Source organism: Myotis yumanensis, unplaced genomic scaffold (assembly GCF_028538775.1).
Source record: "Myotis yumanensis isolate MYYU_CA2020_CCGP unplaced genomic scaffold, mMyoYum1.0.hap1 SCAF_4, whole genome shotgun sequence".
NCBI lineage: Eukaryota > Metazoa > Chordata > Mammalia > Chiroptera > Vespertilionidae > Myotis > Myotis yumanensis.
Window position 1 is genome coordinate 103,369,688 of NW_027223755.1, and position 19,139 is coordinate 103,388,826.

Sequence of the window (19,139 nt, forward strand, 5' to 3'; positions counted from 1 at the left end):
AGTGGGTCTGTGGGGTGGGCTCCCTTCAGCCACCATCCCAGCCTCTGGGCCCAAGACCTGCCTATTATCACTGGCCTTGCTGGAGGGCCAGAGACAACTCGCTTTCAAAGGGGTGTGAGGTCGGTCAGCAAGGTGCGTCCACTAATTAGGACATGTGGATAAACAGAGGTGTGGGGAGAGAGGAAGAATGCTGGTTTATCCACTGCACTGACCCCCAGAGGAGACATTGTCTATGTGGGCCAGAGGCTAGAGGACACCCTGACCTCTGACCTATGCACGTGCCAGGTGGAAGTGTCTGACTCCTACTTTACTGGTGAAGTGACCCTCCCCATTATTTCTTATAAATATGTGTGTTTATTATGTATTAACTGGATCTGTTGGCCTCTCCCACAATCCAGGCCCCACCCTCTCATGTGACAAGGGTGTGCCCATCCACAACATGGAGGATGCCCGGAAACCAGGTTCACTAAGTGTGTGGGAGAAGCTGTGAGGGAAAACAGCTCATCCTCCAAGACTATATGGGGTGAGGGTGACACCCACTTCTCGGGACATGGGGCCCTGTGTGCTGACAGCCCACTAAGATGTGAGTGAGGGTAACCCCTTCTGTGGTCCCAGGGTCTTTCATGCTGACAGTCCACTAAGAGGTGGGGTGAGGGTGAAACCCACGGGCACTGGGCCCTGGGTGGTGACTGCCCACTCAAATGTGGGCTGAGGAATGAGGGTGACACTGACTGTGTGCCCCACTGACTGCCTGCCTCGTCCACCTGGTATCTGCTCTGCCCTAGGATCTTCTCCTTTGCTGGAAGCCCAGGCCCATCTTAGATCTCTGCCCCCAGTGCCCATTTCTGTGGGCACAAGAGCCCTCTGGGCATGGGGCAGGAGCTCCCAGCTGCCGTGCTGGAATAGACTGGCCCGCTCCACCCAGGGCCTGTGGACACAGTGCCTCTGAGCAGACATGCCTCTGGGGGTGACCGAGAGGAGGGCCAGGTCTGCCCTGTCCACCTCAAGCTGAGTTTAAGACTCAGCAGCCTCCGTGTGGTCAGTGGACGCTGGACAGCACAAACCGAGCCAGAACATCCCGCTGTCAGCCCTGTGGGCAGCACTGACCGTCGCATCATTGGATTCCGACAAGGCACTCTGAGGCAAGCTTTGGCTAATTTTTATGCACAAGAAACAAAAGACAAAGAAATGGTAATGCACTGCGCCCGTCAGCCTGATATATGTTAAATATTTGGAATATATTAATCCTAAAAAATCCGTTGCTAAGTCTAATTTCCGTTGACAGGAAGCATTTTCATATTTATCTAAACCAATGAGCTAGCTAAGGTCATTACTATAGATTTTGTTCTGGGGCTAGCTGGTGACACCTGCATACATCTAAGCAACAGGGGACACCTGGGGCTAGGAAGTCTGGTTGCCACAGCAACCGAGTATTAGCTCGCACCATGAAAAGTGCAGTGGACACGAGGGTCACTGTGTGGGTGTGTGGGTCACACGGGTCGCTTCCTGTTCCCTGCAGTGCCTGAGGACATCCTCAAAACATATATTAACAATTTGTTAAACGCCTCATAGTTCGGAGCATGCAATTTAAAATGATTTTATTTAGAACGTGAAACCTTTAACCTGCTCTTTCAAAAATATCTTGCTAGGAAAATGCATTCTCATTTACGATCTGACCCCTGGCTGAAATGTGAAGTCCTCTGTGGCTGGCTGCTTTTAGTGGTTAGGCTCCATCCAAGGGACCTGCCCAGCTCAGGCTGGTTCTAGAGATTCCTGGACAGACCCTGTTCTAAGCGGGTCCTGTGGGCCAAAGTGGGGACATAGGAGGCTCCAGACCAGGCCCGGCAGGAGTGAGTGGGGCCCAGGCTGGGAGGTGGGCAGGAGCAGGGCCTCATCTCTGGAGGGGAGCTGATGTCAGTACCTCCCTGACCCCTGAGGATAAAGGTTGGCCCTCGTCTGTCCTCCTAGGGTAAGAGTGGCTCTGCCAGGTCATTCTGGCAGCCAGAAGGGGTGAGTGGGCCTGGGCAAAGCCCTGTAAACGGTGCCCTCCTATAGGCACATGTGTGGTGCCTCTCGGCTGTGGCTGGTTGCCATGGTGAGTGTGCTGAGGGGAATGTAAGACGGAGAGAACTATGTGAGCCATCCGAATATAGATTCCTGGCCTTGCTGGATAGGCTGGGCAGGTTGCTGGGTGGCCTTGTTCAGGTCAAGAAAAGACAAATGCATCTTCCCCATGACTTGCTAGACAGGCACTTGCTCACGGGATGCTATTTTAAAACGCTTTTAAATTTTGTCTTAGCCTCCCTTATGGGCTTTTTTAACCTGATCTTGAGTTATATTTTGTCTCAGTGAAAGAGGAAAATGTTTTAACCGATCAGTTGGCGGAGTGCACCCCTCGCAACAGTGGTATTTGCAGCAGTAACTGGGCGGTCAGCAGCTCTTCCAAGTCCCGTCTGGGTGAAAGCCTGGCAGGCAAACTGGTTCACGGACAGGATGAGGGACCTCCCTCTGCTTCCGGCTGCTGTGCAGCCCCTGCCAGCCCAGGCCCGGCTCACAGGGAGACACACTGCAGCAGAACTGTCCTTTCCTCACTTATCCAAGGCTGCATACCAGTGGAGTTGGGGCTCCAGCTGGCCCCCCACCACAGTGCACTCCAGGCCTGATCCTTTGCGATGCTTCTTCTGTGTAGCAGGGCCTCCACGCTTGACCACCACTCCACTTGCAAAATGCAACTTTCCTTAAGTGGCACTACAGTCACGCATGTTGAGTGACAGTGATAAAAACTCTGAAATTTTGTTTGGAGGAATGGTCATGTCTTGGGAGCACACAAGCAGAAACAGGTTGGAGTGGTAGGATTTGTGAAGGCACAGCCTGAGCCCTGGGCCAGCTGAGAAGAAAGGCTCCTCCCTCAACTGACCATGACCCTATGTGCTGCTCAGAGCCTACAAGACCTCCCAAAGCCAAGATAAGAGCCCACATCTTTGAAGGGAGCTTTCTGCTGCATTATCACAGAAGTTACTTTCCCTGGAGTCAGAGACACACAGAGAAGCAGGGCCCTTATGTGTTCATGACCACAGACAAGGTCAAAACATCCCCTGGGACTTGGGGCCAGTGCCTGCCTCCCTCGTCATGGCACAGCCTGGGTGGCCAGGCCCTACATCTTGGGCAGACCCAGGTGGCCCTCTGTACTTAGGGTCTGCAGAGGCTCCCACTGTCTGCAGTTCGCTGAGGGAGGGCCAGGGATTGCAGTGAACAGCACCGCGTGTCGCCGTGCATGAAGTCTGAGCTGCCCGCCTCATCCCACCATTTTGCTGACCAAGCTCTGCTTGCTCCCCTTGCCCAAACCTCCCCAGGAGCCATCGCCAGTCCTTCGAACCTCACTATGTGCGGTGAGGCCAGGATGAGGGGGTGAGCAGAACCTAGAACCATCCACCATCACAGAGGGGGCCAGGGACAGTGCTCCTTCGCTTGTCCCTCACCCATTGACGTGCATTCCCCGTCTCGTGCATCGGCTCCCAGAGCCTCCCTCCCCCTTACAGCAGGCTGCATTTCTGCAGAAGCTGGTGCTGTGTGACAGAGCAAGGTGCCACCTCTGTGTAGGGAAGACAGGGTCACCTCATCTGCACCAGGGGTGCTTTCTTGTCCCCCAAACTCATTGCCATGTCAGTGACTGCAGACAAGATCTGGTATGCCACTCCAGAACTTTCCATCCTAGCATGCAACCCATAAAGATTAAGGAAATAACTTTTAAGAGCTCACGTGGTCTCCAGGGCATCATTAGGAGCCCCCGGCGGCCGAGGGCGGGGGCTCAGCACAGGAGTGACAGCCCGTCAGGAGGGAAACGCTTTTCTCCATTTTCCCCGATTTTAACATGAAGCTAATGGGTTCCTACTTCTAACATGGATGGTGGCTGTCATTTCTGAAGGATCCATATGTGCAAAATTTAATTACTCTTTCTAAGTGACTGTAATAGTTTCAAGGAAGGTAACGAAGCCTCAGCTGGTATCTTCTTCTAGAGTGGCCATGTCGGCAGCTTCTGCCCCTGAAGGATTGTTTTAGTTGCCTCCTCCTTGGTCAGCGGCGGCTCAGCCTGTTGGGTGTTGTCTTTGCTCCTGGGCGACCTCTGAGCCCCCAGCCCAGCGGCCCACTTGTTGGCTGGAGCGTGTCCGCTGGCTTCCCCACCTCTTCCTGTCCAGAGCACGGTCAGAGCCAGGGCAGTGCCCCGCTCACACTGCTCATCCTGAAGGCGCCACATCGCCCACCCATTTGCCAGGGTGCACGTTGCCACGCGCAGGTCAGGCCTCTTGGTGGTGAACTTTCTGGGTCTTCAATAGAAAACATCTTCACTTGCCTCTGAGTAGATAGAAGAGAAACATCGGCACCATTTTTACGTCAGTTTTATTGGAGAGCAGTTGCCCCAAGCTGGGCCAGAGGAGTGAGGGACCCCACAAGTCAGGACTTGGGCCTGGAGGCCGAGGGTCCAAATTCAGCATGTTTCTTGGGACCTTTCCTCAGACTTTGCGTGCAGCTGCCCTGGCAGACACAGGTTATGTGCCCCGTGCCAAGGAGTTTTATTTAAACTCACAAGCCAGTAGGAGAGCATCCAGCTGTTCTGTTTGAGTCTACGCAGGCATGGCTGGTCCCAGCTAGCAGGACACCCAGGCTGCCCACAGACCACAAGATGAGGGGCTGTGGCCGCCCTCAGACCTGGATGCCATGGACGATGGCCGCCCTTGAGCTCTGGTCAACACTGCGTCAAGGTTCACTAGCCCGTCAGGACCAGGCTGGGAGAGCCCGCAGCTCACCCTGGTCTGGCTCATCCCCACTCCTGCTGCCTGTCCGGGACGTCCCTGGGAGACAGTGGGCAAGTTAGCTGTTCCTCGGAAAAGGGAGCATGCAGCACAGCCCACACCCAGTGGCCCCATGGCCACTTGTTTGTCAGTGTCTGGGCTGGGAGCACCAGTTCCTCAGGCCCACAACTGGAGGTGTTTTCCCTTCAGTTTTATGTGGAAATTTTCCAAACGTGGCTGGTTGAGGGCTGGTTGTGTTATTCAAAATGAGCCAGCAGCCGTAGAGGTGGAAGTTGCAGAAACAGGCAGGTGCAGCTCATGGCTTCCTTATGGGCATTTGCTAACCGTCACCCCAAAAGCCACTGGCAGGACCATCACCCCAATACATCCAATGGAACAGAACCTTCCAGGGCCACCATAATTGTGTTGCCAAGTGAAAGGGCCAAATATGCTCCCCCCCTGCCCCAAAGACTGAGCACAGGCTAAACAGCGCTTACACTGAGTAAGCAGCACCTAGTGGAGCCCGTTGACAGTCGTGAGCACGTCTCAGCCATGTGCTGTGTGCGGGGCCATCCGCAGGCGCACGGACAGCCTCTCCACCACAGGAAGCCGCCACGGCAGCGCACTGGGCATTTGTTTTTCTGAGGACGCCTCCCCACCACACTGAAGCGGAGAACAATGGTGTTCCTTGTGCAGGCAGCACAGCTGCTGAAATTCGACTAGATCCAAGCAAAGAAAGCAGAAGCAGGTGGGTCTGCAGGCGACCCTTTCCTCCCCAGCCGTATCAGGGAGTGCTGATGGCTGGGGGGCCAGTGGCCAGCTCCAGTGAGAGAGGGGGCAGGTGGGAGCAGAGGGGTCCTGCAGTAGGAAGCCTGCACGCCTTGGCTTCTGGGTGTCCACTCTCCCATGCACCCCAGCAGGGTGAGGCACATTTCAGTAGGTGACCCTCTGCTAGTACACGCACATCCCTAAGGTGACAGCGTGTCCCAGCCCTTGCCTACCCTGTCACCTGCTTCCTGGCACTTAGACGGTCTCTGGGCTCTGCCATTTGCATATCACTTTGATTGGTGTCACTCAAACAGCATATTAAAATTCAGTTCATTACATCTGTGCAAAGTGAGGTGACAATTAGAGAAGGCAGGCCCGCACCCAGGGAAGGCTCTGCTCACCCACGTGGGGTCTCAGTTTGCAGGGTTTGCAGGAGCGAGAGCGAGGCAGGCTTTGCTCTGTGGAGTTGAGTGAGGACCTCACACTTGGGGTGGTGCGTCAGCTCTTCTAGGCATCCTGGGTGGGGGGTGTTCCAACCTGGCTTTCTCTCTGCTCAGAAGCCCCAGCTCTGCCTGCTCTGCCCATAGGGCTTTGTGAGGCACGGGCCTCTCACCACCAAGTGGAGGAGGGATCGGGACGGGGGCCTTTGAGGTGTTTTCTCAAAAAGAGGGCATGTCCGTAAATAAGCAACTCCGAGCCGTGACTGTCGCCACTTCCCCGTGCTGCGTATCCTTTGCTCATCCAATCACATGTATTATAAATGCACCCCAAGTGAAAGAAGTTCAAGTTTAATGAAAATTATCTTGAGATAAAATTATAGAAATTGGCATATGTAACAAAGTTCGTTTTTTTCCTGGCTAAGAGAAGGGGAGTGTGAAGCAAGTTGTAATGCAAAGGTTTTCTAAAACCAAAATAAGCAATTGCTCTGTGTCTGAAATCTCATAAAACTAGTGTAGACACTTTCTGCACTTGCCCCTCTTGAACCTCTGAGGGAAGCCACTGTGTGTGTCCAATGCTGGGTGCGGTGCAGGGGGCCCCGGAGGGGCGGGACTGGGCCACATGGGCATCCCATGCATCAGTCTCCCCTTCCTGGCCTTGGCCGGAGCGCCCTGCGGCTCAGCTTTTCTCTCCGTCAGCTGACAGCGGTGCTATAGGACCCACCACGGCCCGTGGTGCTGTGCTCCTCCTGCCCACCTTGCCTGGCCCCCAGCACTGTTCAGGCTTCTTTCTGCTTCTGCAATCATCTCCCCAGAGACCCTAGCAGCGGGCACACGGGTCCACTGACACCAGCTGCTCATCCAGGCGAGACCACCTGCCCCTCTGGGCGGTGACATCACTGTCACCCTGTCTCAGGCATGCTGCACGCAGGCACTGCATTGCTGCAAAAGACCTGCTCTCTCAAAAGAACACGTGAGAGTAAGTGGAATCCTGCCACCCCGCATCTAACGAAAAATTCCAAACTCCAGAGAGTTTCGAACAGCTGTACAGTGAAACCTATGCGCTCCCCCGCCTGGACTCCGCGCTTTTTCGCTCTGCTGGCTTCGTCACATGTCTGTTCGTTGCTCAATTCAATATTCAGTGTCCCTGAAAACAAGTTTCAGGCCTGAAGACCTGTCCATCAGCCCTAGAACTAGGGTACAGGATTTGTATAGGTTTGTGTCTGAGGAAGAAACAATGCTCAGGCCCTCAGGTTCCTCTGGTGAGTCTCGGGGAGCACACTCCCCGACAGGCGCAGACTCCACGTCCCCCAGCCCGCCTCTCCGGGCAGCTGTGTTCCGATTTCTTTCACCTGCATCAGTTTTCCTCATTCTAGAACCTTCTATAAATGGAACCACAGAATATGTACAGAATATGTAATGCAGCATAATATTTTATTAACAGGAACTTGTGCAATATGCAAAAAGCAGTGCATGTTCCTTTTGAAGAGCCCGGTTTACAACCGCCTAAAGCTGTTCTGGGTTGGGTGACACTGAGCAGCTGTTTGCACAGTGGGGCCAATTCAGTGAGTGGTTAGGACTTGGAATGCCATCTCCTCTGTGAGAACGCGCTTTCGGGTGCACTACACTCACCCGCATGTCTCACATGGGGCTCCCAGCAGGAAGGATTCGCTAGCACCGCTCACATCGAACCTGGAGAGCTGCTGCCATAACGGACTGAGCCCACGTGGGGCTGACACGCGGCAGTTTCATCTGAGCCACCATCACCTGCTCCTGCTTCTCCCCTGACTTCCTCCCTCACCTGGGCAGACAGGGGCCATGTTACCTGTGCCTGTGACTCTCTTTGGCTTCTTCCCTCCCTTGGGGAAGACAGGGGCTGTGTCACCTTTACTTGTCCCGTGTCTCCTTATGACATCCTCACCTAGTGCAGGTGGAGGCCATGTCACCTGTACCTATCCTGTGTCTCTGGCTTCCTTCCTCACCTGGGACAGATGAGGGCCTCGTCACCTGCATCTCTGACTCCCTGTGGCTTCTTCCCTCACCTGGGGCAGACAGAGGCTGTCACCTATATCTGTCCCATGTCTTCCTTTGACTTTCTGTCTCACCTGGGGCAGACAGGCGCTATGTCATTTATACCTGTCTCATGTCTCCCTATGACTCTCACTTGGGACAGACATGCTATGTCACCTATACCTGTCTCATGTCTCCCTGAAACTTACTCCCTCACCTGGGCAGACAGGGGCCATGTCACCTGTACCTGTGACTCCCCTGGCTTTCTCCCTCACCTGGGCCAGATGGGACTATGTCACTTCCACCTGTCTTGTGTCTCCCCTGATTTCCTCTCTCACTTGGGGCAGACAAGGGCCATGTTACGTGTACTTATCCTGTGTCTCCCCTGACTTCCTCCCTCACCTGGGCAGACAGGGACCTGAGTCAGCTTTGCAGTCAGAACCTCACATGCAGGTCTCTGGCCTCCTCGGTGCACGTTGTCCATCCTGGTGAATGCTCCTCGGGGAAGAATGCATCGAGTCATGACTGCAAATGCAAGCCTATGAATGGGAGAGGCCTCTCCAGCCCCCGTTGGCAGTGTGTGCTCAGCATGAGGCCGTGTCGCATTTGCAATGCCCTGAGAAGGACAGGTGGCAGTGGTGTGAATGCAGGGGCTTGGCTCGGGCGCTGGGGCCCAGGGCCACAAGCTGCCACCGAGGTGCTTCTTGACTGTGGGCTGACGCGCTCCTCGGTCACCCATCCATCCTGTGTTCAGGACTGTTAGGTTAAACTGAATTGGGTGGGACTGTTTCTGTAGAGCATGTCCCCCTGTGGCTAACATGGCCCTTTGTTCTTACTGTCACCGTCAGGATGGGAGTCCCAGCTTCTGGAAACAGGGTTCCTGGGGATTTTCCTGTGCCCTCTTTGGACTCTGTCTCGACTGCCCAGGAAGACCCCCACGTCCCGGATCGTTCTGTGGGGCTTTCGGTGGCTGATTTTCAGAATCATGCTCGGAGCAGTAAGTAGAACTCTTATTTGTAATGTTTGGGGGGAAATGTACTGTCCTCCAGTCGGTCGGGCTGGGCCAGCTGGGCCCCTGCTCCCCTTTCTGTGATGTCCAGTGCCTATTACTGAGCCCTGGAAACTCCATTGGCTTCCCTGGTCCTTCACACGACCGCTTTCTGTGCACAACAACCGCGCTCAGTCCGTGTCACAAACTCGTGGGGTACAGCCTCTCAGTGCTTCTTTCTCACCAGCCTTCCCGAGTTCTCTGGAATGTCCGAAACATTTCCCATCACTTTAAATCAGTCAGGAGGGCACCACGTCACCTGAATCCTCAACCGGAGACAGCCACGCTGGCTTCCCTCTGTCTCTGCCTGGTAGTCTTTGCTTTTGGGCGCCATGCTCATGGGTTTGGGGGGTGGAAGCGGGTCCAGCTGTTCTCTTTACTCCAGTGTGGCCATTGGGGGCATTTGTGTTCTCTGTGCTGTGCTCAGCCGGCTGCTCGCCTGTGTTCACCTCTTACGCTCTCCTGCTCACCCTGGAAACTAGAGTTCCTTAGCTTCCACCGTCTACAGAGCCTCTGAGAGTGCGTATCCCACTTTTCACTTCACCAGCAGTTGCCCTGAAGTTTTTGAGAAACATTATCTGAGCCTTACAATGAGGAGCACCGTGGTTCCTTCTGACTTCCGGCTGTAGGCAAGAGAATTTGGCAGTTTTCCCTTCTTTTTCACTCTCTCTTCTATTAAGTAAATAAGGTCTTAATTTTTTTATTAAAACATTATAAATACTAAATTCTCTTAAATTGGAAACCTTGTCCTACAGATATGCTACGTGTGTGTTGGCTTTAAGTTTTGCCTTGGGGGACAGTCACAAACGTGCAGAATTGTTGGGGGATGGGGCAGAGAACTTGCTCCTGACCCACCTGAGCACAGGCTGCTCCATCCATAGGGACCACCTCGCTATGTCCCCTCTGGTCCCGACGGTCCTCAGTCTCCCTGCTCTGTGACTCGACACTGCGCTGTCCGATGTGCCCCTGACCAGCCTGAGGTGGGCATCCCTGCCAGGAGGCCCTGCACGCCCCTCCTTGGGGCAGCATCCATCTGTCCCCTCACTGACTCCAGTGGGCCCAGCTGGTCCTCTCAGTGTCACTTTTTCCCACAGTGTAATTAGTAAGCATTTTGTGGTGAGGCCTCTAAAATTATGTGCTGCCCCATTTCTCAGCAGATGTTCCGTTTCCTGGTATACTTTTGGCTGTGAGCCTGCACTCCCGTGTGCCCTCTGTTCAGCGCAGCCCTTTTACCTCATTGTGGCTGTTGCTCTGTGATGCCCTCGTTCCCTCTATCTGTTTTGTGCTCCGTCGCCCTCAAATCCTGACCAGTTGTTTCATGCCCTCAAGTCAGCTCCGAATCCTGGTGACCCTATGAATGAGTGATGGCCACAGTGTCCTGTCCTCAACAGCCCTGCTCAGCTCCTATAGACCAGGGGTGGGCAAACTTTTTGACTCGAGGGCCACAATGGGTTCTTAAACTGGACGGGAGGGCCGGAACAAAAGCATAGATGGAGTGTTTGTGTGAACTAATATAAATTCAAAGTAAACATCATTACATAAAAGGGTACGGTCTTTTTTTTTTTTTTTTTTTTAGTTTTATTCATTTCAAACGGGCTGGATCCGGCCCATGGGCCGTAGTTTGCCCACGGCTGCTATAGACTCATACCCCTGGCTTCTTCCGTGGAGTCAGTCTACTCATATTTGGTCTTCCTCCTTCCCTGCTGCCTTCCATTCCCCGGCATTATTGTCTTTCCAAAGAACCCTGCCTTCTCAGGATACCCTGCAAAGTAGGACAGCTTCAGTTGTGTCATTTTTGCCACGAGCAAGGTTTCAGGCTTAATTTGCTCGAGGACCCACCTGTTCATCTTTCTGCTGGTCTAGGGCAGCGGTCACCAACCTTTCAGACCTCACAGACCACCAGTGGTCCTCGGACCACCAGTTGGCGACCACTGGTCTAGGATATCCATAAAGCTCCCCTCCAACACCATAGTTCAAATGAGCCAATCTTTCCTATCAGCCTTCTTCACTGTCAGCTTCCACATCCGTACACAGGAACTGACCAGTGCTAGCTCTTAACTAGCACTGACTGACATGGGCTCTGTGAAGGGACAACGTGCCAGTCATTGAGGGGGACCAGAGTCCTAAAGGCACACACCTCCCAGTTCTTTCTGTTACTATCAAGAGCCCACTCGCACACGCTTCAGATCCCCTCTTCGATAGCTTTCCTCATAGCACCACGGCCGGCCGTCTGTGGTTTGGTTAACTGTGGCTGGGGCCCCAGGGGCACTGGAAGCAGCTGGATGCCAGGTGGACAAGCTCCCCCTGGGGCAGCAGGCCTGGGGCCAGGGCCCGCGTGACTGGTCACATCCACTTGGGTGCTGAGCAGGCCCCCAGGGGCTGTGGCAGTGCCGGTTGTAGAAGTCTGGAGCACCCCGTTAGGAGCAGGCATGGTTGGCAACGTTCCTGACCTGGGTCAATGTGAGTAGCTACAGATACTGGGAGACGCCATGCGTCTAGATTCCGCACAATCCAGTTATGATGCTTTCTCTAAATTTACTTTCCCGTTTAATTAGAAAGATAGTCATTTTCTTTTTTTAAAAAATATATTTTATTGATATTTTACAGTAAGTAAGGGAGAGGGATAGAGAGTTAGAAACATCGACGAGAGAGAAACATCGATCAGCTGCCTCCTGCACATCCGCTACTGGGGATGTGCCTGCAACCAAGGTACATGCGTCCGCAGGCCGACGCTCTATCCACTGAGCCAAACTGGTTAGGGCAAGATAGTCATTTTCATGGTTCCTTTGGATGAAACATTGAAATTATTAGTTGTCTGTGGTTCCTTGTCCATCTAAGACTTGATTTTGGATTCTCTCCTTGGCTGGCATATAAAGTACAAGAAATGTACGAAATGTGCCCTGGCCTGGTGGCTCAGATGATTGGAGCATTGTCCTGTGCATCAAAAGGTTTCGGGTTTAATTCCTGGTCCTAGGTTTCAGGTTTACTCTCCAGCTGGAGCTTGTACAAGAGGCAACCGATCGATATTTTTCTCTCTTTCTCTCTCTTCCTTTCTCTAAAATCAATAAAAACATATCCTTAGGTGAGGATTAATTTTTTTAAATGTATGAAATGTTTCAAGGACTTTATTGGGACCCATGGAAAGGCAGCTTTAATAGGTGGGACACATAAAGCAAGAGGCCCCCAGTGCAGGGACAGCCCGGGCGTGGAAGCTCTGGGTGGCGGACCTGTCAGGCTGTTTTGTGGGTGGTGTGTGATGCCGAGAGTTGAACAAATCCCACCATGCCTGGCAGAGTGCAGTGGATCATTAGCACATCCTAAAGCACCTTTTATGGCATTTGATTGACTGTTAGCGCCAGCTGGGTGAGAAATTATCAGGTGCACTAAAAGGTATAATTACTTGATTTAGTCTGTATGTTGGATATTATTAATCTTCCTCCAGTAGCAAGCAGAAAATAGAGTTGACTTGACAAAAAAGAGTGCCAGCAGCAAAATGTCCATCCCTCTGTGAGGTGGAGAAGCCACAGCAGACCTGGTGACACTAAAATGACCGAATGAAGCCCCTGTGACCCCCTGATCTGCTACTGGGTCAGAACCAGTGCCAAGAATCGGCTTAGAGGTAACTGTTCTGAACACTCAGAAGCCACTGTGCTCTTTGTCAGCTGGCAGTGGTTCAAATGCCCTGAAAGATGGATGGGCTTGTGTAGAGCTCAGTCTCAGAGGGAACCCCAAAGCTGTGTAGGTAAAAGTGCTGAGCAGAAGGAGAGGAAACTGCATGGCCTCTGTGCCCACAGAAGGCCCGCTCTTCCCGGGAGCCTGAGATGGGGTCAGCATGGCTCCTGTCCTTAAGGCTTCTGTGTACTGAGCCCTTATGCCCCCTGCAATGCTGGGGGGGGGGGGGGGGGCGGGCTAGGGAGTATTGGTGGAGAGATGGCCCAGGCTACCTGCTCTCTGTGAGCACCTGGACCCGGACACACTGCATGATGCAGCTGTTTTCATGTCGGACAGCAGACAGTGTGGGACGGGGGTCCAGAGGGAGACGCATGAGGTGAGCCCCTTGACAACCTGGCTCTCTGTGGGGAGTCAGGAGGGAGGCAGGTAGAGGGGGAAGACCCAAGGAGGAAGGGGGCAGGCAGAGGGGGGACCTTGCCCACCGCTGGGAGTGGAGGAGGATGGAAGGCAGGAGGGCTTTCCTCGGCCCTAATCCTTTTGGAATTCCAGGGCAGGATACGGAGGAGAGGAATCTGTGCACTGAAGGAGCTCCAAGGACATAGCATCACTTCCATTGCAGTCTCACAAAAATGCATTGCTCTAATCTCATTATGAGAAAGCATCAGACAGACCCCAACTGAGGGGTACTCTTCAAAATTACCAACCAGAGTTTTCAAGTATCAAGATCATGAGATGCAATTAAAGACTGAGGCATTGTCAGACTCAGGGGACATGACAGTTAATGTGGCACCCTGGATTGTCCCTGGTACAGAAAGGACATTAATGGGAAAACTGGTGAAATCCAAGTAAGGTTGGTAATGTAATAGTATTGAAATAATAGCAACAGGTATACAGGAACTCCAGATGATTTTTACAGCTTTTCTGAAGTCAAAGAATTTTTCAAAATAAAAAGTTAAAGAGAAATAGTATGAACAACTTTATACACATAGAGCAAGTGATTCCAGGAAATGGTTAAATTCCTTCAAAGACATAGGTTAACAACACTAACAGAGGAAGAGATGGGAATGTGAGTAGTTCTATAGAGATCATGAACACAGACAAACCAAAAGCACCTTCCCACTGAGAAAACTCCAGGCCCAGAATCCTTTCCTGATGAGTTCTATAAAATATTTAAGGAAGAAACTATATGAATTCTATACACATTCAGAAAGCAGAGGAGAAAGAACCCTTCCCAATTCATTTTTCTGAGGCTGGCAAAGACAAGGTCATGTCAAGAAAAGGAAATTACCAAGCAGATTTTTCAAGAGCAGACATGAAATTCTTAAGGAATTATTAGTAAACTAGAGGCCCAGTGCACAAATTTTGTGCACTGAGGGGGGTGTGTCCCTCAGCCCAGCCTCCGGGGAGCAGGCCTAAGCCAGCAGTCGGACATCCTTAGCACTGCTGCGGAGGTGGGAGAGGCTCCCGCCACCACCACTGCACTCTCCAGCCGTGAGCCCGGCTTCTGGCTGAGCAGTGCTCCCCCTGTGGGAACACACTGGCCACCTGGGGGCAGCTCCTGCACTGAGTGTCTACCCCCTAGTGGTAAGTGCGTGTCATAGCAACCGGTCGTTCAGCTGTTCAGTCAATTTGCATATTAGCCTTTTACTCTATAGGATGAGTCCAGCAGTACATGTAAAGTATAATGCATCCATATCATGCTGGGATTTTTCCCAGAACACAATATTGGCTGGACATGGATAAATTGATGTAATTCATTAAATACCAGATCAAGAGAGAAAGATATAAAATGATATGACCATCTGCCCTGACCAGTGTGGCTCAGTTGGTTGAACGTTGTGCTGTGCACAGAAGGGTTTCTGGTTTGATTTCTGGTCAGGGCACATGCCCAGGTTACAGATTCATTTCCCGGTTGGGGTTGTGAAGAAGTCAACCAGTCACTATTTCTCTATCACATCAATGTTTCTCTCTCTCCTCTCTCCCCTCTCCCTTTCTCTCTTTAAAAATCAATAAATAGTTTTTAAAGGCTATGATCATCTCAATGTGAGGAAAGTAGTAGACAAAATTAAGCAATTTTTTAAAAACCTCAGCAAACTAGGAGTAGAAGGAAACGTCCTCAACCCAATAAAAGATAAATATATAAACTACCTACAGCTGATAATGTACTTAATGGTGAAAAACTGAATGTTTTCCCATAAGATTGGGAACAAGGCAGCGTTGTCCACTTTCATCACATCTATTTGACCATGAAGATCTTAACTTATGTAATAAAGCCAGAAAAAGGAATAAAATTCCTGAAGAGTGGAATAGACGACATAAAATCATCTATATTCATTGATGAAAAGTTCATATATATGGAAGATCATAAGGGTCCTTAGAACCAGTGAGTGAATTTAACTTGAGTGCAAGATTCATGGGCAGTATACAAAATAATATTCCTATATTCTAGCAAAATTCTGAAATTATAAAATCTATAATACTAAAAGCGCAATATGCTAATTAGACCGGACATCCTTCCAGATGTCCTTCCAGACGACATTCCAAATGAAGCTGGGCCTGCAAGGGAAGCCTGGGTCCCAGGTGCCAGAAGGAAGCTGGTGCTAGCAGCTGGGGGAAGGAAGGCCTCCTTGCATGAATTTCGTGCATCTGGCCTCTAGTATATTAATAATAACATCCCAAACCATAAGCTACTTAGGAAGTTTTAACGGAAGTACAACTCTTAGACCTTGAAAGCTACCAAACATTGCTGAGAGAAATTAAACTTAGGCCATGTTTGTGAATCAAAAGTCTCAATATTGCTCAACTGTCAGTTGTCCCCAAATTGATCTATAGATTTTATGCAACCCCAAACTTAATCCTAGAAGGATTTCCTTCTTAGAAATTGATGAACTGCCAAGAACCTAGAATAGCCAGAACGATCTATACTAATAAAAGCATAATATGCTAATTAGACTGGACATCCTTCCGGATGAAGCTGGGGCTGCGAGGGAAGCCTGGGCCCCGGGTGCTGGAGGGAAGCCAGTGCTGGCAGCCGGGGGAAGGAAGGTCTACTCTTGCACGAATTTCATGCATCGGGCATCTAGTTTTGAATAAGAGTCAAGTTGTTCAAGACTTCCCAGAAGACATAGTCATCGAGACAATGTGATGTAGGCACAGGGTGGTAACTTTGAATGAAGTAGGTTACATAGTCTAGAAATAGTGCCACATTGAAATCACAGTCAAATGACTTTTGGATGAGGCACAAAGTCAATCTAACCGAGAAAGGAAAGTCTTTTTAACAAATGGTGCTGGGATGCCTGGATATCTACATAGGGTGAAACAAACCCCAATCCTTTTATCACAACAGACACAAAATTAGTTTGAGATGGACTGTAAACATAAAACTTAAAATTATAGCACTTCTTAAAGATAACATAAAATAATATTTTGCAGTCTTGGGATAGGCAAAAATTTCTCACAGCGCAGTGTGAGAACATTAACCATAAAAGAAAGAAATGGATAAATTGGACTTCATCAACTTAAAATTCTCTGTTCTTCAAAAGACAGCATTGATAATGGCAAGTGATAGATTGGGAGAAAATGTTCAAAATACCATTATACCTAAGAACCTCTACTGGGATATGTAAAGAACCAAAAAAAAACAACAAACACCTCAATAATAAAGACAATTCAATACTTCACAAAGGAAGACGTACAAATGGCTATTATAAGCACTTGAAAAAATTGCTCAGCTTTATTGGCTGTTAGGGAGATGCTAGTAAATCTACAATGAGATACCATTGCATGCCCACAAGAATAGCTAAAATTAAAGATGGACAAAAGCAAGTATTGGAATGTGCTTTCATTTGCTGAGGCTGCTCTCACAAAATACCACAGACTGGGAGGCAATTGCCTCTGGGATTCGGGGTGGGGATTGACTGGGGTTGCGGGGCATGTGCGAACTTTCGGGGTGATGAAAAAGTCCTGTGTGCTGATGGGATGAGGGCCCTACAGGCATGCACATCCACAAAGCTCCTAAGCACACGCTTAGGGCAGGACAGATTATTTCTGAAACCTGGCAAGAGGTCAGCAGCTTCAGGGGAGATGACCCAGAGACATCTCTTTGTGGGCAGGACTGGAGAGCAGCAGACCCCAGCGAGCCAGCTTTTCCTCTGTGTTCCTCCCTGGAGCAGCAGATAAAAACCATGTGCCTTCAAGCCCTGGGAAGACCATCCACCTGGCCTGAGGCCACCGCTCAAAGCAGGCCCACGGGGCGCAGCTTCCTGCCCAGCTCCGTGTGCCAACTGGGGGCCTGGGCTGAGTGGGGTGGGATGTCCTGTTTCCTCTCTACTCGTTTTGGTGCCCACTGATGTGTAAGTGACGTGATGGCCCCACACTGTCACCACATGGAGGCAAGGCGGTTGCCCACTGTTGACATGATTGGATTGAAGCTGGAGTTCAAGCAACATAGGCTCCAGGCAGCCTCAGTTGGGGCTCCATGAGTTTGCATCCTGAAGCCAGGTGTGGGCAGCATGGAGCCCCGCGCCCCTCACCTGAGAAGGTGGAGCCGTCTTGTCTCCCTGTCCTCCTACCTCAAGTTGCTGGGAGGGCAGCTCGAGTGGCTGTGTGGGCCCAGGTGACCCCACTCAGCTTCCTTCCTCAGAGCAAAGTCACAGTCTGCTTAGGACTCACATCTGTGCCTTTCCTCTGGAATGGGGCAGACGCACACTAGATGACTTTCTGGGAGTGCTCGGGATCGTTTCTCCGATTTGGGGCTCAATTTTCTGTTCTAAATGCATAGATTTCAATCATATTAGAGTGGAGGATCTCTCCCTTACAGACATGGGAAATGGCGTGAGTGTCTGAAGCACTGTGTTTAAGGCAGTAGGTTGTCTTTATGCTTTAAAAAAAAGTTTTCACTTTTTCCTCAATTTCATTTTTTGTCAAGACAGAATACATGTGTGTGTAACTGAGTTCATTCCGGCCAAAGTTTTTACCCCAGAGCATGTCAAAAACCTGTCACCGAAGCCTGGAGCCCTTTGCTCCTGACCCCTGCACTTCTCAGGCGGAGCAGACAATGGATTTTCCACACGGGGCTTTGGAGCTGAAGCTGTCCTTGATTATGTCACTCTGTCACAGGCTGATGAACTGTGTGTGCTGAGGGTTTAGAGCTCTCAATTGCTAAAATTCTGGGAATTGAGCCAGTGCCCTTGTTGCTGGGAATTCTCAGACCTGGATAGTACCAAGGGGAGGCCATGCGGTTTCAGTTTGACCCCCACCCCCACCCTCAGAATTGAGAAACCGAAGCCCACTCTCTTCTGCACCTCCCTCTTTCCAGCTCTCCGCCCCTCTGCCTGGCCTCTGTCTGGGGCATGTGTACAGGGCTGTCGGGTTTGGCAGCAGCAGATGTGCAGGGCTCTTTGCTGCCATCTCTCTCCTCCTGTAGGAACCTGCTTTGGCGTGAGCATTACCTTACGGAGAATGTGCAAACCTGAACAATGGCAAGTGAAAAAATATTTTGGTGTACAAAGGCTCTTCAGAGTCGTAGGAATAAGGACAGTAGGTGTGGGGAACCTGATTGCTGATGAATCCCACTTCTGGGGATGCGCCTCCTAGCACAGCGGCTCCTGCTGCACTCAGTGTGCCAGCATGGCTTTTGTTTCCTGCGCTCTCTACAGTTCTTCCAACATCTTGTTCCACATTCCTCCTGATAGTACATTATTTTTATTATTGCTTGAAGACCTTTTAAGAGTTAAATACTTAGTACCCTCAACTCTTATTGAGCAGAATCACAGCTAAAATTAGCAGGTTTGGGGGTTTTTTAAGTTTTTTTTAAATATGTTTTTATTGATTTCAGAGAGGAAGGAAGAGGGAGAGAGCTAGAAACATCAATGATGAGAGAATCATTGATCGGCTGCCTCCTGCACACCCCACACTGGGGGTGGAGCCCGCAACCCGGGCATTTGCCCTGACCGGTAATCGAACCATGACCTCCTGGTTCATAGGTCGACGCTCAACCACTGAGCCACGCTGGCTGGGCTAAAATTAGCAGTTTTCATTCAAGTTGCATATTTGCTATGCTGGAGCAGGTCATTTTTATGTGGCGGAAGTGGAGGAGTACAACCGTTGACATAAGTAATGTTTAAACCTGCAGAGAATTTCTATGAGTTTATTTGAGCCTAGCTGATGACCTATGCCAGGGAGCAAGATCTCAGATGCTCCAAACAGTTTCACAGTCCCTGTATGCATTTGAAATTTGGGAGGATGGCATGAGGGTGGGAGGAAGCAGGTGGGATTGAATTACAGGACAGTTAGAGATTATGTGCTCTTTTGAAGGTGTGTTAACCTAAAAACACAGAAACAATGGGCAGGGCTTGCTTAAGTCAGAGACAAACCTTTCACTAAAAAGTTACATGCCTGGGACTTAACTGCCCA

At 50.8% G+C, this 19,139-nt stretch overlaps 1 protein-coding gene across 1 annotated transcript in view; it reads left to right on the forward strand.

Annotated features, from left to right (window-relative positions):
* The window catches only part of LMF1 (lipase maturation factor 1), a 96,086-nt gene that overhangs the window by 32,796 nt on the left and 44,151 nt on the right, over positions 1–19,139 (forward strand). The window contains exon 2 of the mRNA XM_070413351.1: positions 8,854–9,002. Within this exon, the coding sequence (XP_070269452.1) occupies positions 8,854–9,002 (149 nt within the window). The remainder of the gene's footprint in view (positions 1–8,853; positions 9,003–19,139) is intronic.